The 21,828-nt window shown below is 39.5% G+C and overlaps 2 protein-coding genes across 4 annotated transcripts in view; one reads left to right on the plus strand and one right to left on the minus strand.

The window, feature by feature from the left end:
• The window catches only part of ABHD12B (abhydrolase domain containing 12B), a 62,589-nt gene extending 44,398 nt beyond the window's left edge, over positions 1–18,191 (plus strand). For all 3 annotated transcript variants that reach the window (XM_047737956.1, XM_047737955.1, XM_047737957.1), the window contains 9 exons: positions 187–217; positions 2,923–2,968; positions 3,076–3,205; positions 3,623–3,660; positions 7,134–7,213; positions 15,700–15,782; positions 16,880–16,958; positions 17,581–17,699; positions 17,832–18,191. In XM_047737956.1, coding sequence (XP_047593912.1) covers positions 187–217; positions 2,923–2,968; positions 3,076–3,205; positions 3,623–3,660; positions 7,134–7,213; positions 15,700–15,782; positions 16,880–16,958; positions 17,581–17,699; positions 17,832–17,859 — 634 coding nt within the window. In that variant the 3' untranslated portion in view covers positions 17,860–18,191. The remainder of the gene's footprint in view (positions 1–186; positions 218–2,922; positions 2,969–3,075; positions 3,206–3,622; positions 3,661–7,133; positions 7,214–15,699; positions 15,783–16,879; positions 16,959–17,580; positions 17,700–17,831) is intronic.
• A 152-nt stretch (positions 18,192–18,343) lies between these two features.
• The window catches only part of PYGL (glycogen phosphorylase L), a 42,713-nt gene continuing 39,228 nt past the window's right edge, over positions 18,344–21,828 (minus strand). The window contains 3 exon segments of the mRNA XM_047737958.1: positions 18,344–18,698; positions 20,387–20,453; positions 21,144–21,278. Coding sequence (XP_047593914.1) covers positions 18,522–18,698; positions 20,387–20,453; positions 21,144–21,278 — 379 coding nt within the window. The 3' untranslated portion in view covers positions 18,344–18,521.

Below are 21,828 nucleotides of genomic sequence, written 5' to 3' on the forward strand. Positions count from 1 at the left end.
TCACTCCCCCTGACACATCCAAGTGGGCTATGACACCAAAACCCATTTCCCTTTCTTCTAGTTATTTATTTCTCTAACCTCAAAAACAAATGCTTGAGATCAGATGCCAGAAGCAGGAGAGTGACTTTTATTGAATTTGTCATTGTAATTCCTAATTCTTGCTCTCTATTTTAACCTCCTCCACAGGGCAGCTCCTCACAGACTTGAGCTAGTAAAGGTATGTCTGAAGGGGCTTCAAGGTACCCATTTTACATCTCTGTTTTTTTCTCTTATGGGCTACAGCCATAGATCTTCCTCAGTCCTCAGCGGGGGGATCTACTGAGAGCTCCCAAGGGTGGGACTCAAGGTCCTGCCGTGACCACAGGGCATCAGAACAGAAGTGAACATTCCTGATTCCCCAAACACTTTCATAAATACATTGCTTTCATCACCGGATGGAGTTGAAGACCCTCTTAATCGGCTTTTCCTGAGGGCTGGGGGAGGGTTGTGAGAGTATATTAAATGTGAAAGTTATTCCTGTGAGAAACAGCCTTTTTTGTGTGACAGAGGATAAATACACAGCATGTCTGCTGTTAGAGTCATTCAGGCTCTGGCTTCAGCCCCATAGAAGGTTTTGTATGTGGGATGGTGGCCACACTCCTCTTCTCGCTAGCCTGCTACACGATGGCAGCTTGTTGGGGCAGCCCCTGCTTTTTGGAGCGTGAGGGAGACGCAGCCATGGCTGACTCACAGCTGGTAGCACAGCTATCTGTTTATCTTCTCCCACACCCCAGTTGGGTAATCTCTCCCTCAGGTGACCAGGCTGCTGGTGCACTTTTTGATCAGTGCTTGTGCTCTGATATTTCCTCCCACACGCCAGGTCAGCTCCCACCTCAGGGCCCTTCCCTGGTATAACAGCCCGATGGGGCCCTGCATTCTGCCCGGCCCAGTGTGGCCAGCACCTCCTTCATCCTCCCTCCCTGGCTCAGACAGGAGGCTCCTCTCCTGTGGACTCCTCACTTTCTTCATGGCCTTCCCAGAGCCGACTCTGGTGGGTGGTGGGCTGGGTGCGGTTCTGCCTGGGATGATAATGTGTATTAATTTTTAGGTTTGCTTTTGACCATGCACCTCACTCTTTGCACTCTCTACATGGGATGGTGGTGAGGCTGATGTCCATGAGAACGTGTGTGTGTTTTTTTCTCCCCGACTCTTTGCAAAGCTGAATTGTATAGCACCTGCATGCACAGAAAGGAAGAATCATAGATTTAAGTGTGAAAAGGAGCCAGGGCATCCTTGTGGTAGTTGGGATGGGAAGGGAAGGTATGATAAGACTTCTTCCTCCAGGAAGATTCTGGATACCTTGTGCCGTAGTCATCATCTCCCACCCTGACCAGACTTCTATAGCCCTTCGTTCTCCTCTTTGGATGGGGTGACTTCCTTTAAAAATCAAGTGTTTGCTATCATGTTGTCCTTCCTCCCTTTCTTCTTTCCTTTCTTCCTCCACCCCCTCTCTGTCTCTCATTCATTTCATTCATCACTTCAGTCACCCAGTACAGCTGTTTTCATTAATTTGCAATCCCACCTAGTTGTCTTTATCGCTTTATATAGTTTTATGTTATTATGATTATATCTATATGTAATTCTACATTGTTGCTCTTTTACTTAATATGTGCATACTATGTTATAAACATCCTTCCATGGTTTTCTGTAGTTACCATAGTTACCAATTTAAAAGGTGATCCTTCTCTATTATATTTGTAGACAATTGTTTATTTAACGATTCCATTGTTGCTAGATACAAGATCTTCCCCCCTAAAATCATTTCAGTGATGCTGCTAGAGAAACCTTGAAGCATTTAGCTTCTTCTTCTTTTTTTGGACGTTTTTCTTAGAGATAAATTTTTAGGAGTCAGATTTGTTCTCGAGTTGCTTCACCAAGTGGTCTTTCCATCTACAAACGATGCCACAAACGATGCATGGACACTCCCACTTCCGGGGTGCTTAACTGCTCTGTGTCCTGGATCACTGTTCTGGAGGCAAGGCCATTTAAATTGGTATAAAAGAGTTTCCTTTAGTTCCTCAGTATTAGCTGAATTTGCATTGAAAGACTCCTGGGGAAACTCAGCTCCCCACATCTGTGCTGTGGCAGGGGAAGCATGGTGTTGGGACAGAAGCAGACCCAGGTGTGAGTCTTGGTTCTGTCTCTAGCCATCTGGGTGACCACGAACGAGTTACTTAAACCCTCAGGACTCCGTTTCTTTATCTCTAAAATGGGGATAATACCTACCTTTAGGGACTATTGTGAGGATTAAATAAAGTTATAGAAGTATCTTCATGGTACATTTTTGTCCCCTCTTCTTTGTCTGTCATTGTAATTCACTTCATTTAAAATGACGTCATATTCCTTCCTCGTTTATCCACATGGAGCATGGCCATGGTTTCATCTAATCAAGCAATCTCTTTATTTTTGATTGACATTAACTCTTTATCTGTTCACATTTAATATAAATATCTTCCCATTATTTGACTGCCTCTACTACAACTCTGTAGACCTTCTGTTCTCAAGCGAATTCTTAAAATGGACATTTGCTTTGTGCCAACTTCCATACTTTCATCTAACGTCATCTGCCAACAGTCCTGAAGGAGCTACTATTCTTTTTCACTTTTCAGAATACTGTTTACCTCTTCAGATGTTAGGTGGCTCAAGGTCACAGGGCCCGGGCAGAGCCAGGGTGTGTCCAGGCTGTCTGACCTGCTCTGCCGCCCACCTCCCTTCTCTCCTTTTGAGTCTGACCTTCTCACATTTGAGGTCAAACAGCAGATTTCATCTATTCCCTGTGTAGGACACCAGTGCAATGAGGATTATGGAAGTGTTGAGGAGGTTATACCCCCTTTTCAGTTCACACCTTCTAATCACAATGATAACCTCTCCTTTATCATCTAGATGCTGAGCGATGGTGGCTTTCACATCCTATCTGTGGACTACAGAGGTGTGTGTGAAGAACAGTATATAAAGACTTTTCAATAAGCTGGGGGGCTTTTGGTAGCCCTCCTTTTGGAGGTAGTGATACTTGTGCTCGTTTTTCCTTACCACCAGGGTACGGGGATTCCACGGGTGAGCCCACAGAGGAGGGGCTGACCGCAGATGCCGTTTGTGTTTATGAGTGGACCAAGGCGAGAAGTGGTACCACACCTGTGTGTCTCTGGGGCCACTCTCTGGGTACAGGGTAAGTGGGGTCTGAAGATGGCTTTTTGGGGGGGCGGTCCTTGGGGCTTTGGTGTCATCAGAGGCAGCGATGAGCCGAGGAGGGAACACTGAGCTGGGAGGTGGAGCTCTGGTTTCTCTCACATCCCACATGTGGCTAGAGACATTGCCATCTCCGCGTGCCTGTTTGTAATTCAGGGGACGGTGTAGCTCTGTGGTTATCTAGGACACTGAAGCCTGTCCCAGAACTCTCCCTGGGAGTATTAAAGGAAAGGATTCCTAATTTAGGGCCAGTGGAACCCCCTGAAGTTGTATGTATGTTCCTACCAGAGGGTCCAGAACTTTCATCAGATGCTCATATCAGATGTTACATTTTGTACTGTTTACCTGACCGTTAAGTCATTGCTTCACATCTGTACTAATTTTCATTGCTTTACAGAGTTGCAACAAATGCTGCAAAAGTACTAGAAGAGAAAGGTACTCTAAAATGCTTCCATGTATCACGTCTTGGCTTGGGGTGGGGAAGAAAAAGGACTACGGACTGTTGTGCACACTCGGAACACAGAGATACCTAGAGCACCCTGACCTTAGACAGTCTCTGAATGTGTAATAAACCTTCTTTTTTCTATTTAATATAAAACAATAGTTGCCTTTCAAGGCCATGAAATACTCAGGAAGAGTTAAAATCCCCCTTGAAAAACCCTCCTTGTGAAGCAAATGTTCCTGCGGAGTAATTTGGATTATGGGAGAGGAAAACGCCCTTTATTAAGTCACAAGCAGGACTTGCCTTCTGCAGCTTGTCTTTCGTGACATGTATGTCAGCCTTTCCCACAGTGTTCTGAGCTCTGCCTGTCTCAGATTCCCTAGAGGTGCTTGTTGTAAACACAGGTTTCCTGGACCCTAGCTGTTTCCATGAGTTAGAATCTCTGTGAACAGGACAAGGTGATTTCATCAAAATCAAAAGCTTGTCATCTCTTGCTTTGTTTCTTAGGCTTGTCAATACTGGTCAGGTTGAGTTATGTGAACATTTAAAGCAAGTCACTTGCTATCCACAGTCTTAATTCATTATGGAAATAAAGCAGACATTATTTCCTGCCCCTCTAAGTACTCATAGCTCTCTGTGGACACTTCCTGCACAGTGTTGACAATGCTGTATTATCTGACCTAAATTCCCATATAAATACTTCACTTCTTGGAGGATAATGCAATTCCATTTACATCCCTGACTTTGAACTCTTGCTATCCTGTATTTTACTTTTCTCTATAATACACACTCCATAAAATGTTATTGCTCTTATATTATAAAGTCAATATCTAGATTTACCCTTTTCTTTGCTTTTTATTACTTCTCGCATTTCTGGGCTTCCACTGGGGATTTTTGTTCTGCCTATCTATCTGTGGTGAAGAATTCCCTCAGCTTTGGTCTGAAAATATCTTTGTTTTGTCTTCATTTTTGAAAGATATTTTCATTGGGTGTAGAATTCTTTGTTGGCAGTTACTTTATTTCAACACTTTGAAGATGTTGTCTGTTTGGTTCTGGCTTTCAGTGTTCCATTGGGAAGTCAGCTTCCAGTCTTCCTGCTGCTCCTTTGAAGATAATTACTTTTTCTTCTGGCTATTTTTGAGATTTTCTTTTTGCTTTGTTTTTCAGCATTTTTACTTTGATTTTCCTACATGTGGGTTTATCCCGCTTGGGGTTCATAGCACCATAATAACTCTGGCTTGATATTCACCCATCTTGGAAAATTGGTCATTTATCTTCAAATATTGTGCCTACCCCATTCTTCATCTTCTCTCCCCGGGGACTATAATTATATGTATCTTTTTAGATCTGTTCCCATGTCCTGTATGTTTCCAATATTCTTTCTTGGGTTTTCCAAACATTTTTCTCCTTGTGCTCTAGTTTAAAATTTTTCTTTTGACATATTACATTGCTCACTATGTAATATCAAATTTTATTAATTATTAAAATTTTAACAAATACTTTACGATTTTACACTTGGTTATTTACAAGCCAAAGCCCGTATAGGATAATAGCAATATCTAGATCCTTTGATCTATTTCCATTATTTGTTTTTTGTTTTGTTTTGTTTTTGTAATTTTGGCCTCTTTATTTTATTTTTGTATGTCTAGTTGTTTTTTTTTTTTTAAGATTTTATTTATTTATTTATTTGACAGAGAGAGAGAGAAAGCACACAAATAAGGGAAGTGACAGGCCAAGGGAGAAGCAGGCTCCCCATGGAGCAAGGGGCCTAACATGGGGCTCAATCCCAGGACCCTGGGATCATGACCTGAGTGGAAGGCAGACAATTAACTGACTGAGCCACCCAGGCGCCCCTGTCTAGTTATTTTTTATTAAATGCTAGATATTGTTTATGGAAATTATAGAGATAATTTGAGGGCCTAGGGATAATATTATCTTTTTCCAGATAAAATTTACTTTTCTCTTGAAAAGCAGTTAAAATAGGGGGAAGATCACCTTAATTCTATCAGAAATTGAGCTGATTAGAAGCTGGGCTTTGGTCTCTAAGAGGGCTGGTCCAGTTTTAGTTCACCATTACTCTCAGGGTGTAGTCCTTTGAAGTCTCCAAAAGCCTGAGAAATTTATTAGAGTCCTCCTTCTTGCCAGCTTCCAAACTCTAATTTTTGTCCTTTTGGTCCTGTGGGACTGCTGAAATTCTGTCTAGTTCTAAGCCTCTAAGAGCAGCCACTACTGTTGCTTTCAAAGTTTCAACTGCTTTGTGGGGAAAAACATCTTAAACTCTCATGGATTTTTTTTCTTTTGGTGTTGGCTCTCAAAATCTCATTGATTTAGTAGCCTTCAGATGCCTTCAAACATATACATCTACATGCAGTAATCTTCCCTTAGTCCTGGGGGATATGTTCCAAGACCTACAGTGGATGCCTGAAACCACAGATAATACCAAGCCCTATATGTACAGTGTTTTTCCTTTATGTGTATACCTATGATAAAGTTTAATTTATCAAGTAGGCACAGTAAGAGATTAATAACAACATACTAAAATAGAACGATTATAAAAATATACTACAAAAGAAGTTATGTGACTGGGGTCTCTCCTAATATAACTTATTGTACTGTACTCATTGTTCTTGTGATGACGTGTGATGATAAAATGCCTCCATGATGAGATGAAGTGAGGTGAATGATGTAGGCATTGAGATGTAGTGTTAGGCTACTACTGATCTTCTGACAATATGACAGAAATAGGATTATCTGCTTCTGGACTGCTCTTGATTGCAAATAACTGAAACCGTGGATAAAGGGGGACACCTCTGTACATATACGGATACATATCCCCATCTGACACACATTTTCTAATTGTTCTTTTTTTTTTTTTAAAGATTTTTATTCATTTATTTGACACAGAGAAATCACAAGTAGGCAGAGAGGCAGGCAGAGAGAGAGGAGGAAGCAGGCTCCCCGCTGAGCAGAAAGCCCGTTGTGGGGCTCGAACCCAGGACCTGGGATCATGACCTGAGCCGAAGGTAGCGGCTTAACCCACTGAGCCACCCAGGCGCCCCTCTAATTGTTCTTAGAGGAGTGTTGAGCAAAACAACCTAGTCAGCCTCTGGTACATTCCTAACCATGGGCTACAGAATGCTCTTCCTTCCTATAGTACTTTGCTTTCTTAAATTATCCAAGTCATGAAAACCTGGCTGTGTCCTAGAAGGTAGTGATTTTCAACTATCATGTACATAGAAATCTCTTGGGGTGGGGGTGCCCACTTAAAAACACACATTCTCACTCCCCTTCCTGAGATTCTGACTGATTCGAGTCTAGTGTGGAGTCCAGGAATTTGCATTATTAACAAGCTTCACAAATAACTTTGGTTCAGGTAGTTCATGTATAGGACCTCGAGGACTCCTTGTTTAGAAAAGGTAGTATTTAAATATGATAGGAGAGTTATTTCTTTTTTATTATTTTCAAGGATTCCCAGTTGATGCTCTTATTCTGGAGGCTCCATTTACCAACATATGGGTTGCAAGTATTAATTATCCCTTGTTAAAGGTGAGTCTCTGAACCATCTTCACAAGATGTGAACAGGTAGGCGATTTCCGCACACTTATGTTTATTAACCATTTTCCTTTTCTTAACTAGTATTATATGTTTCTAAGTTATTTTTTACCTGAGACAGGTTTTTAGCCAGCTGCTATTGAAGGAGGGCACAATAGCTTTTGGGTTTTGTAGTTCTTTTATTTCTCTAATAGGTTGAGATAATGGCTTATTAAGAGCCAAAGCTTTTTCCCCCTCCTCTTTGTTTAACTCTACCTTTTATCATGTAGTTTTTAAATAGACTTGACTTAGGTTATTTCATTATTTTTCCCTTTTAAAGTGAAAATATGCCTCTCATATATCATTTTTAGCTCTATGATTGTCAGCCATATATTTATCATTATTTTATGATTAAAAAAAAAGTCTTTAGAGAATTCAAGGAAGCTGCCAAGTGGTTTTACACAGTAGCCCAGGTAGAGAAGACAATCTTTCCAAGAAGATAAAGTTTAAAGAACTGGGCAACAAGATCTAGTTTTTTTTTTAATCTGTTGTGCAGATTATCCTAATTTCATCCCATGCCTGATGCTCAATTGCTTATAGACATACCGCCATATAAATGTTAGTCAATGAGCCAGAGAAAGAGAAAGAGAGAGGATTCTCAGAGGGAATACATGACCCCCAATTTTTGAACTTTGATAATGTTAGGAGGCATTTTAAGGGTACTTTAATACAGCTGCCTACTTTTGGAATCTTTTTTGTAATAAATCAGCATAGAGCTTTCTGAATTTGCTTAACTATTTCAGGAGAAGGTAGCTCATTACTTCCTGGGACAGCTAATTCACAGACCACATCATTTTGAAAAATGCCTTAAAAGCTCCATCTTGATACAGAAATCCCCTCAATAATAAAAAATACTGAATGCAGAGTAATTTGAGATAATGAAACACTTTCAATTGGTTTTAGGCAATTAAGTATATATTTTAAGGTAACCACTAATTGAGCACCTATTATATTATTCTAAATAATTACTTATAAATTCAGTAATTTGTACAGATAAATCAGATACAATCCATGTATTTTGTTTCTTTTTTGAAATTCTAATTTTGAAATGAAACATGATAGGAAAATATATGATTTAACAAATAATTATGAACTGCACATCCATGTAACTAACATTTAAGTCCAGAAGTTAGCATCACTGGCTCCTCCAGAAGTCTCCTGTAAGTCACTTCCTAATCCAATTAGCCTCCCCTTAGATGTAATCCTTAGACTGAGTTTAATGGTAAACATATTCATGCTTTCCTTTATAGTGTTACCATCTGCATGTACATCTCTAAGCAATATAATTTTGTTTTTGAACTTTACATAATTAGTAGAATTATATAGGATGTATTCTATGTTTTTCAACCAACATATAATTGTGGGATTTTACCCAAGAGGTATAGTTGTAGTTTGATTGTTTTCATTGCTATATAGTATTTTATTATATAAATATACAATTTATTGACTTATTTTTTATGGACATTTGAGTTGCTTTCTGCTTGAGGTAATTAACAACATTGCTATTATGAATGTTCTTGAACATGTATCCTGCAAACATGGTACATATTTCACCAGAGTATACCCTAGAAGTGGAATTGCTGGACAGTAAGATATGCACATGTTTAGCTTTAGTAATTAGAGTGCCAACCAGTTTTCCAAAGTGACTTGGCCACTTTATTCTCCCTCCTGTTGTATATGAGAGTTCCAATTGCTTCACATCCTTGTCCTAGTATGGATATCTCATTGATTAATGAAGCTGGGATTTTTTTTCATGTTTATTAGTCATTTAGGTATCTCTTGTGAGATACTTGTTCATGCTCATTTTTAAATTGTCTTTTTTGTTGTAGTTATTCATAGGATAAGTCATTAGAAAACTATTTGTATTGCCAGTACATTCTCTTAACTTTGCCTTTTCACTCCCTTAATGATATCTTATGATGAAGAGATATTCCTAAATTTAATGTGGACCAGTTTATCAATTATCAAAATGCGGTTAATATTTTTAAGAAAAGTGTCCTGTTCAATAAAATTCTGGGTACCAAAGATTATGGAGATATCCTTCTATGCTGTCTTGTAGAAAGTCTGTTTTACTTTTTATATTTAGAACTATAATCTACAAGTATGGGTTTTTGTATGTAGGAGGTAGAAGTCCATATGGATATCCAGTTTAGTACCATTTACTAAACAAACCTTCTCTACAAATACTGCAGTGCCAATGTTTGAATATATCAGGGCTTAATATATTTGGGTTTGTTAGTAGATTCCTATTTCTTCCCTTTATCTATCTGTCCATTCTCATATAAATGCTGCATCTCCTAATTAGCATAGTTTTTTGTTCTTTGTTTTTTGTTTTTTTTTTTTTTTAAAGAGAGAGAGTGAATGGAGGGAGGGGCAGAGAGAGAGAAAGAATCCCAAGCAGTTTCCACACCCAGTGTGGAGCCCAAAGCACGGTTTGATCTCATGACCCAGAGATCAAGACCTGAGCTGAAATCAAGAGTTGGACGCTCAACCAACTGAGCCACCCATGAGTCCCTGATTACTGTAGCTTTATAATATGTTTTTATTATCTGTCTATGAAGTTCTTCAGCTTTGTTCTTCTTATTCAAGGTTTGTCTTGACTATTCTTGGTCCTTTGCATTTTGATGTATATTTTGGTATACACTCACCAAATTCTATAAAAAGCTTCCCAGGATTTTGATTTGAATTACATTAGGTCTATATATAATTTGGGGGAAAATGATGCCTTTTTAATATTGAGTCTTCTAATTTAGGAACATCATATTTATAAGCTTATTTTGATTGGTTGATTGAGGTTTTCTTAATTTTAGTTTTAGGTCAGGTTCTCCCTATAAACAGAGCCCACAACAGGGACTTGATGTTCATGATTTATTGAGAGAGTGGTCTAAAGGAAAAACCTGCAAGATCATTTGAATGACGGTTATAGGATAAGGGGTGGGGAAAGAGCAGAAGGATGCCTGGATGGCTCAGTCGGTTAAGCATCTGCCTTTGGCTCAGATCACGATCCCAGGATGCTGGGATTGAGCCTTGAGTCGGTCTGCTTCTCTCTATCCCTCTGCCTGCTGCTCCCCCTGCTTGTGCTCTCTCTCTGTGTCAAATAATTAAACAAAATCTTGGGAAAAAAAAGAAAGGAAAGGAAAGAAAAAGAGCAGAACAAGATGTGACTTCAAGTAAAGTGTAGTTTTGGCCTGATCCACCTGGCACTCTAAGCTTTGAGTCAACTGTAGGGGGATGCTGGTTGTTTCTGCCATCTGCAGGGTTACAGAATAGTTTGGGGGGGGTGACATAACCTTGGGGGCAATGGCTTCTGTTATCCAAGGCTAAGTAGAAGGGGGACAGCCAACATTTACAGCAAGAATTAGTTTTATTATTCTCTTCAAAGAACCAACTCAGACTTTGTTGATTATCTATATTGAATACTTTCTGTTTTATTAATTTCTGGTCTTACTTTTTTTATTTCCTTTATTTTCTTAGATTCAATTTATTATTTAAAAAATTTCTAGAGATGGTACTTGGATAATTTATTTTCAGCATTTCCTCTTTTCTAATTTATGCTTGAAGGCATATTCTACCGAAGCCACTCTTGAGATGGATCCCACAAGTTTTCAAGTGCATTTCAATTATCATTTAGTTCAAAATATTTTATAATATTATGACTTCTTTGACCTATGGGTTATTTAGATATGTATTTTATAATTTTTATACATTTGAGGATTTGATGTTTGCTATTGACTTCTAGCTTAATTCTGCCATGATCTGAGATTTCTCTCTGTATGATTTCAGTTTTTGAAATTTGTTCAGACTTGCTTTATGTCCCAACATATGGTCAATTTTGGCATATGTTCCACATGCTTGGAAAGAATATGTTCTGTTTTTGGTGCAGTGTTCTTTATGTATCAGTTAGGTAAAGATTACTAACCATGCCGTTCAATTCTTCTGTATTTGCCCTGATTTTATTTTATTTTTTAAAAGATTTTATTTATTTATTTGACACAGAGAGATCACAAGCAGGCAGAGAGGCAGGCAAGGAGAGGAGGGGAAGCAGGCTTCCTGCTGAGCGGAGAGCCCAATGCGGGCCTTGAACCCAGGACTCTGAGATCATGACCTGAGCCGAAGGCAGAGGCTTAATCCACTGAGCCACTCAGGTGCCCATGCCCTGATTTTTTGACTGGTTGTTTTATCAGTTACTCAGGGCAGATTATTGAAATATCTTGCCATGATTGAGCTTATTTCTACTCTAGTTCTGTCAATTTTTGCTTTAGCTTTTTTGAGCATATGTTATACATATGTAGAGCATACATTGAGTAAGAATGTAATTTTATATCTTCCACATGAATTGATCCTTTTTTATTATGAAATATCCTTTTTGATTAGTAATGCTTCTTGATTTAAAGTCAGCATTGTGTCTAATATATTTTTGTTTTGAATAGTGTTTGCATAATATATAATTTCTATCCTTTGACTTTAAATTTTTCTGAATTCTTGTATTTAATGCATATCTCTTGTCAGCAGTATGTAGTAGGGTTTTGTTTCCTTTTCCAACAAGCTTTGTCTGTTAATTGTAGTAGTTTATTTAACTTAATGAAATTAGGATATATTTAGGTTTAAATCTACTTTCTTACTATGTTCTTTTCTATTTGTGCCATCTTTTTTCTATTTGTGTTTTTCGGTCTCTACTTTTTGCTTTCTCCTGACTTGCCAGCTGTGTCTCAAGGAGAAGAGTGGTGTTGACTGTCCATTTTACCTCTCTGAGATTCCCTCCTCTCTGCGATGACCAGACCACTCAAGATGCCTTGGCAGGTCTCTGACACCTTCACAGAAAGGTTTTTTAATATATATTTTTTTAGCTTTTTTAGTGTCTTGGGCAAAAGGTTTGGTTCATAATGGTTCTTCTATTATTAGAAATGGGGAATCTTCCAATATTTTTAAGTTTGAAATTTAATAAAAAATGTCATGATATCTCAGTTTAATAGATACCCTTATGGTTTAGAGGTAGAGGAGTTCTATAGTATCATGCTGTCTTTAACAACCATAGCTCTGGCGTCTGACTCCCTGGATTGGTTTCCAGGGCTGCCACTTAACAGCTGTATAGCCTTGGATTAATTGCTTTTAATGTTCTAATCTCCTCATCTATAAAATGGGGGTAATAATCTATTCCAGATGACTGTGATAATACATTTGTGTATGAAAAGCATCTATAATAATGCCTGGGACAGAGTAAGCACTGAATGGCCATTAACTCTTTTTATGATCAGTGGAATGCCATAACTCTGAATATTCCTGTTAAATAAGAAAGTGTAGGTGGTGTGAGACATACAAATACAGTAAAAGGCATAGGTCCTTACTCTCAAGAAGCTTCCTGTCTAGTTGAGGATATAGGAAATTAATGGTGGATATAAAGTAATGGCAGAGGTTTCCATAAGTCACTTTGGAATCAATTTCATTACTCAAAATAGGAAGGCAGCATGACACAGTGGGGAAAAAAAGCATGAGCTATGGAGCCAGATAGATTTGGGTTCAAATTTTGTTTTTGCCACAAACCAATTATGACCTTGGTAAGTTATTTTCCTTCTCTGAGTTTTCCCATCTTTAAATAATGGGGATGATACTGCCTACTGCCTAGGGTTGTTTAGAAGTTTAAATTAAGTGAGATAATCATTGCAAAGTACCCAGCTCCTAGCGGGGACTCAACAAATGTGTTCCCTTTTCCCACTTTTTCCATTGCTAAGTAGACTAAGGTAGGTGCTAGGGTGGGATGCAGAACAATCATTTCAGGGTAGGAAGAGTTCAGGGAAGAGAAGGGTTTTGTGTGCAGGTATGGTCAGTGAAGACTTACAGAGAGATAGGATCTAAGTTCCTTTCTTGAAAGTAAGGGAGAGCAGTTAGGAAACACAGAGAGGAGGGCAGAGTGTGACCCAAGGCACATGGCCGGAGTGGGGCAGCTATGTGCTATAAAATACCTGAGTCCTATAAGGCTTCCATGAAAGATCTTGCACACTTGTCATCCTTTTCAATCCTCATAACAACTCTCTGAGTTTGGCATCATTGCCTCCACTTAGAGCTGAGGGAAATGAGGCTCAGAGGCTTGCCCAATTGTTACACACCCTATAAGAGGAGGAAATGGGACTCAATCCTACATCTAACTCGAGGCGGATGGATTGGAGGTGTGCAGCCTTTGGAATGAAAGATTGTGGCCAGATATGGATGGGCTTGCTGCCAGGATGGGAGTTTCTTACTTTGTTTTTAAGTAGCTTATGTGATACTACCAAAGCTTTGTGACAGTACATTTCCCATAACTAGTCTTCTAAGAATATTTACTTAGCAGCATTCCAGAAGAGAGAGGAGGCAGGAAGATCAATTAGGAGCCCATCGATGTGGTCTGGGCTGGAGGGGATGGTATGACCTCTGAGTCTCAAGGGGCACCTCTGGCTGATGAGGAATAGAGGGGATAGATTGACTTGGGCCTGCTTTCTTCTTATTCCTTTGGAATTTGAGATGAACTGCTGAAGGGCTTCTCTTATTGAATTTTCCTCAGAGAAGTCCTGATTCCAGGGGTGTTAGAATCAGGAGACAAAGACAAAAGAAAACAAAACAAGAAATCTTGCCCTTAGTTATGGATAAGAGAAGGAGAAAGGAAAGGGGGCAGGACAGGCAGTATTAGGATCTCCAGACCGCACCTGAATGCAAATCATTTGCCATGAGACCGTGCAAAAAATGCAAGCCAGACACACTCCCATGAAAATGTGGAAGCTCCTGGAAACAGCAGGCCTAGGCCAAAACTGTGAAACGGATATTCATCTTTACTGGACCCAGCTTCCCTGTTCTGTGCTAATTTCCTTACAAGGACACCAACTACTTTTTAAAGCAGGAAAACAAATGTTTTAAGCTCATTATATGTAGAAAGATGCTATTCTCCGTATTACTACAGTTCACAGTAGAAGGCTACAACAGATGATGTATTAGAGCAGCTGACTCTATTTCTCCATATGATAAAGGGCAGTGATTTGCATAATCTAAAAATTCCTTCCACAATGAGCAGAATTCTTTTCTTTTTAAACTGGCCCCAGCCTACCTGTGCTGTACGCAGTTCCTTCTTTCAGCAATGTCCCATCATAGACGTAGCACTTTCCTCCCCACGCCCCCTTCAGGCACAACGGAGGAATACATGTAATACTTTTCTGGTCTTTTCTCTTGGCACATCTATTCTAAGGAATAAAATCTGAATGAAATTCAAGTCACACTACGGTGAACATGGCAGATAATAGCTTACTGTGTATGCCAGGGATATGGGCCCAGTAGATTCAGTCCATCTGCAACAAATCTTTATTCAAGTGTCTGTTAGGTTCCGGAAATTTCCTAGGTTCTAGGAATACCACAGGGAATAAAAGAAGTTGTGGCCTGATTTCCTGTGAAGTGTATGTACTTACTGTCGGGAAGACAGGTAGGAGACAAATACACAAGAAGCTGATTTTCAGGATGAGAAGTGCGGTGACAGGGGCTGACTGGTGGGTGGATGGGGGGTTGGTAGGGAAAGTTTCTCTGAAGAAACTATCATCTGAGCTGAGACTTGCCTGACAAGAGGCTGTCATGGGAAAATCTGGGTCTTGAGCTGAGGGAAAGGAAAGGCATGGGCCCTGAGGTAGATTCCAGCCTGACGTGTTCCAGGAGAAGGCAGCATGGCCCGAGGGTGGATAGGAGTGGGCTTAGTGAGAGGACAGACAGACAGGTGACAGCCAGATTCTGTGGGCCTCCGAGCCCAAGGTGGTGCAGAAAGTTGGAAAGAAGAAACAAATCATGCACAATCCCCACCATCCACAAACACTCACTGTTAACATGGTGTCGTTTTTGCTTCCCCTATTTCTTTAAAATACAAATAGCACCATTAACTCTCTCTTCACATTTGTAAAAGAGCAGTGATATGTGCATAACCGAAAAATTGCTTCTACAGTGAACATAATTAACTAGTCTAGTTACTGAAGAGAATATTCTGATTAGTCAAAAATTCTCAGGCCAAACTATGGAAAGAGCCCAAATGTCCATCAGCTGATGAGTGGATAAAGAAGTGGTGGTTGTGTGTGTGTGTGTGTATCTGAGTAATATTCCACTGTATGTATATATATGTGTGTGTATGTATATATACATATATATGTGTGTGTGTATGTATGTATATGTGTGTGTGTGTGTATACACACACACACACACACATATACATACATACACACACACATATATATATACACCCCTCTCCTTTCTTCCTTTTTGTATTTTCCAATTTCCCTACAATGACATGAGTTACTTTCAAAATCATGAGGTTTGTTTTTTAAAAAGTTGATTATATGTAGAAAGTTGCTACGCTCTACATTAGTATAGTTCATGTAGGAAAACATAACAAATGACGTAGATATAGGTCATGCTTTAATTTTTTTCTTTTTAAAAAACAGATTTACCGGAAACTTCCAGGATTTGTACGCGCGCTTATGGATGCCCTGAGAAAAGACAAAATAGTCTTCCCTAATGATGAAAAGTAAGCTAATGATGAAAAGATGTCCATTTTTACTGTATTTAGGGGATTCTGGAGGGTAACTATCATGTGACTTACTGAATGGGTAGATAAGAATTCTTAGACGGGCACTAAACTTTGAGATAATGTGTCCACAAATTTTTAGTTTTTGATATTTTCCTCATGTCTAACTTGATGACTTAGTAAGTCGATACCTTCTCTGAAGTCATAAAGGGGGTTCCTTTGAAGGTGCTCTGAGAGGGTCTAGTCTAACGTCCTTTGGGGATCCCTGACTTCTAGGCCTTATTCTCCATGTAACCAAAACCCACTCACCATTCAGCCTTTTGACCCAACAGCAAGTCCAATGACCAGAATTTGGCAAGTTAGCCCCTCACAGCTGATTTAAGAGTGCCTCCAAATGGGCGGTTGTTATCAGTACTTTATGTCGACACACTTGAAGGATCTAAACTTCTCAGGAGTAACAGTGAGTCACTGTGACAGGATGGATGCATATCAGAATTTGGGAAGTTTTGTTTGAGAAAGTTAAAATGAGGAACAAGTCTTCTTCGTGCTGTAGCCTTTCTGAATTACCAGACTAGGAGGCTGACAAGGAAGCTGATTAATCCTGTTAATCGTGTGTCCATCTGTACATTTATAGGGAAAAGTAAATGCATTGCTACAAAGAGTTCTCTTTAGTCCTAGGGTAGTTCTTGCTATTTTTGAGTTTTGAGTTGTTTCATTTCTTCAATCTAATCTTTTAGTTAAAATATCCCAAATATTACGAAATAAGGTAGAATAAGGAAAAAGATGAGGTTCTTTTAACTGTACAAATTGAGTGTTTTTAGTATTTTTCTTATTAAAAAAATCATACAGAAATAAATTAATTAAATACCTAACTAAATTATGTGAGTCAACAAGAGAGAGATAATCTTGCCTGGAAGAAAAAAAGAAGTTACTATATGAAGTTTATTATGTATGAAGTTGTCATTCCTGGGGGAAGAAGAAAGAGAGATCTTATATTTTGAGGCAAATTTCATGTTTTACTAAAGCTCCAACTTAGAAGAAGAGAAATCCCAACCTCTAATTCTTTAACTGAATGCTTTTCTTCTACTTGTGCCTAGTGTTAAATTCCTGTCTTCTCCCCTTCTCATCATACATGGTGAGGATGACAAGACGGTGCCTTTGGAGTTTGGAAAGAAGGTAAACGAAGAGCTCAGTGCTGCCTGAAACATACTATATGTGTCACACCATTTTCTCATTTAGCCAGACTTTAAGATTAGATCCCACAGGAGGGTCTCTGACATTATAAGGGATTCTGTATCCCCCTCAATGGCCACGTTCATGGTGTATATAGTCTGCATCAGTGTGCTATGCTGTGGAGCTTGAAGGAGTGTTTGTGGTGGATCCTGGCTCCTCATCTGAACACATATGTGTGGATCTACAAGGGTAGAGAAAATCCCAGGCAGCTGCGTCAACCTCCGTGTAGTCTCTCCCATTGTGGCTCAAAAGTGGGATTCAGTTTCTTTTCTTTTAGACGAATAGAGTGGGTCTGTCGCAGTTCCTGTCCGCTTGCAGGGAGGGTGTTGGTAGGAGAAGGATGAAGTTCTGTCAGTGTTCCTTAGCTGTGCAGCTTTTAGTTCCTTAGCTGTAGAGGCAGCCAACACCGGCAGTTGGGGAAGGGTGGTAGAGAGTCCCTTATCTCCGACTTAATGGGACTAAGTCCCCAAGTTGGCTGTTTCTTTACCCTTTGAGGAAAATTAAACTAGAAAACACCACCTTTAATGGTCAGCCTTTGAGTCTCTATCTTTTCTGTCCCATGCAGCTCTATGAAATTGCACACAACGCGTATAGGAACAAAGAGAGGGTCAAGATGGTGGTCTTTCCCCCTGGTTTCCAACACAACTTCCTCTGTAGAAGCCCCACACTACTAAACACTGTGAGGTAAGAGCTGATTTGCTAAATGCTAAATAATTTGCTAAATCCTTCTCTTAAAGGCAATTAGGGCTGTTCTGGCTTTACTTAGACCAGGAAGTGGAGAAAGTATGTGAGCTGATCTAGGTCCTTTTTTTGCAGAGAATTCCTGAATGAGCAGTGGGCATGAGGTCTGAGAGTACCAGAAATCTGCAGTGAAGACTTGGTCCAGACACCACCCATGATGCATATTTTTGATATAAAGTTGTACTGGGCTTCTTGGATGAGCTGAAGTCACTGACATTTCCAAAAGTCACTTGCCATTTTAGGGAAAGCATGGATGTTGGGCGTTATTGAAAGCTCTCATTTAGATTGTAGTCTACTTTGAGGAACAAACTGAAATCGCATTGCAGAGTATCAGAATTTGGTAAAATTTGGATCCCTTCTAAAAATGTGTGGTTACCAAACATCCTGGGGCTGTGAACAAGGTGGTCTTTAGTTGGGACTTAACAGGGTAAGAATGGTGCTCTAATGTAGTTAAGTAATTTGTGTTTTAGTTAATTTAAATGGCATTAAAAAGTTCCAAGTATCTTCTAGCTTTTTGAATAGCCCTGGAGAAAGTCCTAGCATGCTACTCAATCTGCCATCAAATAACAAGTTTTGGCACTCATGTAGCCCTTGTAAATTGATACTTTATTTTTAGCCCTAATACAGTCATACACTTGCTCTCCAAATTCCCAGAAATTCCTAACCAGATTATTAGCTAACAAAATAAAACAAAAATCAAAGAATGTTGTAAAAGGGTTTAAATCCAGTAAGAAGTTATTTTTTTTTCTCGAGACATTTTACAACTTACTTTCCATTGTCTTTGTTCACCCCATTGCTAGATTCATTGGATAGGGAAATCTTGAGATCTGAAGGCTCCATGTTCCAGATGTCCCTGGCATATTCCTTAATTGTTCGATCACTAGAGAATTTCCCTGCAGCAGCTATATTTTTGAGGACCATTGTGTTCCAGGCCTTTGGATTCTGTAAAGAACACATACATATGGCCTATGGCCTGAGAGCCCGTCCAACTTTATGACGAACGCTAGGCCAAGCATATCCAAGCACATTTCATGGGGAAAAATGACAGGATAAAGTTGTAGTGAGTCATAAATACACTTGTTTAACAGCTGAGAGCTAGAGAGGGTAGATCATGCTTTTTCTCCTGCTTAGAGTGTATTTCTCTTAAGAAGGAAAAAGAGTATTTTTCATTTTAAGAGAAACCATGGATGTAAATTCCCTAATTGGTAATTGTTGCTCTGGTTACAATACTTTGGCATGCAAGCCATACTTCCCATGCTTTATTTTTTTAAATTTCACCTCCCTTTAAACTAGAGGGGAAGGAAGGGACTAATGTTCATTGTCTGCTAGATGCTGTGTCAAGAGATTTAATCTGTGGCTTACATCATCGTGTGAAAAACACGACTCTAATATGTTAGTAGTTGTTCAGGGGAACAATGTAATGGGACAGTTTATTGACCTACTTCTCCTTTCTTGTTCTTTCTGAAGGTAGACACCCCAGCTGATTTAACACTGAATTCCAAATACTATCCTGGGGTTTCAAAACAGGATCAATTAAGACCTTATCCTTGAAAAAATATATTCTATCCAAATTTTATAATTTTTATGTAAAGTAATATAAGAAGCTATTTATTTCATACCCTCATGATTTTTAAAAGAACTCTAAAAATTTGTTAAAAATGATCAGAACATGGGTGCCTGGATGGTGCAGTCAGTTAAGCCACCCAACTCTTGGTTTTGGCTCAGTCACGATCTCAGGGTTGTGAGATCAAGTCCTGCATCTGCCTCTGCGCTCAGCTCGGAGTCTGCTTCAGCTTCTTTCCCCCTATCCCTCTGCCCCACCCCTCTCACCCCCACTCTCTCTCACTCAAAAAATTAAATAAATCTTAAAAAAAGAAAAAGACCAGAACATCACTCAAAGCCATTAGCAATGTATTATAAAAATTTAAAAGAAAAACTGAAACTATGATTATACCATAAGGTACTGTAACACAGAGTCTAAAATTTGTTTATTCAAACTTTGAAAACCTACTAAATAAGAAAATAAACCATTTAAATGGAAAATGAATAGACTTCTCAACATGTTTCTAAGCTTAACAATATGATAATTGTTATGAGTAAAAACTGCAATTAGCACTAACAGGAAAGATTGAACCAAATCCTGGGCTTTGAGATGGGCATCTTTGGATTTGGGCCATAGATTTAGCAAAAGAGATCCATTGTACAAAACTGGCATTCACACTTGTCCTTGCCCTTGGTCATATTTTCCTTTCCTGCTTCCTTTATATGTCTTTTCCTCTGTAGCCATTCTACACACAAATACAAGTGGAGATCAAGAGGAAAGAGATTGAGTTGACCATTTTCTTTCCGTCTTTGAGTTCTTGGAGGCAGGTAGTGAGCCACTCAGCTTAACTCAAGTACTGCCCCTTCTGGCTGATGGCCACTAACTTTAATTTACTCTGGTCTATGCATTTTGGGGGGACTAGATATGATTCTACCAGAACATAAGGTCTAAATATCCTGGACAGTTGTATCACTTCTCTTTTTGGATTGGTTAATGGGGCCCTGTTATTTAGATTTAATAAAAGAAACAAAAATTTTAATTAACCATAGTAAACTGGTTTTGTTTATGGTCTTGGCAGTGTACTCACCATGTACAGCTGGCTGACTTTTTCTTGACACTTGACATAGGATTCATAGTCTGCAAAGACTTTAAACCTGTATTTTTGGGATTAGAAGGGAAAAACAAAACAACAAAAAGCTTCATTAAAATATGTGTGCTAAGATTCCACCTAGAATTATCTTTTGTTTTTTTGTTTTAAGATTTATTTATTTGAGAGAGAGAGAGAGAAAGAGAGAGCATGCAAACATGAGCAGGGGAAGGGGATAAGGGGGAGGGAGGAGAAAGGGAGAGAATACCAAGCAGACTCCGGGTTGAGCACAGAGCCTGATGTGAGGCTTGATCTCAGGACCCTGAGACTATGACTTGAACCAAAACCAAGAGTCGGATGCTTAACTGACTGAGCCATCCAGGTGCACCCTCCCCTTGACAAATTCTCTTTTGTGTAATGTCTGGCATGGCTGGTTTACCAAACTTACATTTCTATTCATTAGAGTTTTAACCAGGCTTCAACATTTATATGGTTCTTCCCACATGTAAGAATGTCAACATATGGATGTACTTGAAAGCTGGGTGTACCAGTGGAAAGAGAAAAAGAATCCCAGATTTGTGGGTCTTATTCTTAAACCTTCCTAGCATAGTTAGTAAAGACTATCTGATTTTTCAAGTGTAGATTAGCTTCTCAGATCACAGAACTATGCTAATTACACAGAGGCACTGTAGTTGGTTTAGACATTCTTGTCCCCTTTTCATGGCCCAAATAGCATGATCTTCTTGTGGGAACTCACCTGTCATAATAAAATAGCATGTTGATTACATCTTTGAAGAGGTCAGGCTGCTGGGGAGAGAAGAAGCCATTGTCAATTTGGTCAATGGCCAGCTTCAGCTCTGGAAGTGCCTCGTAATATTCTTTTGCCTCATACCTGTGGGATGAGAGAGTGGGTGATAAGAAAAATGTTCCATTAGTGGGTGTGAATAACAATACACTAGACAGGTGACTTACAGGGAAAATGGCAGAGTAGGAAGACCCTAACCTCACTTTGTGCCACAGATACAGCTAGATAACACCCACATCAATGTAAATTACTGAGAAAACCATCTGTCCACAGCTAAATCTGGAGAAGAAGTCACATCAAAGAAGGTGGGAAGGATAGAGATGTGGCTGGGAGTTAAATGAACCCCTGGGACTGTGCATGGGAAGGAGGGATGCTGCGGGCATAGAGAGGGTAGAAAAACACCCTTACACTAGAGCCCACATGGGGCAGGTGACTCCTCCTAACATCTGGCTTTGAAAACCAGAGGGATTGAATTTTGTGAGTTCTTACAATCAGTGAGGCTTACCACCTGGACTTTAAAAATCAGCAGGCTTGGCTCTGAGAGAGCGGGGAGAGCAACAGGAAACCGAGTCCCTGGCCTTAAAGGGACAGCACAGCAAGCAACCCAGGCAGTTATAGTATAGAAGCCATAGTTTGA

This window comes from Lutra lutra, chromosome 7 (genome assembly GCF_902655055.1).
Source record: "Lutra lutra chromosome 7, mLutLut1.2, whole genome shotgun sequence".
Taxonomy (NCBI): domain Eukaryota; kingdom Metazoa; phylum Chordata; class Mammalia; order Carnivora; family Mustelidae; genus Lutra; species Lutra lutra.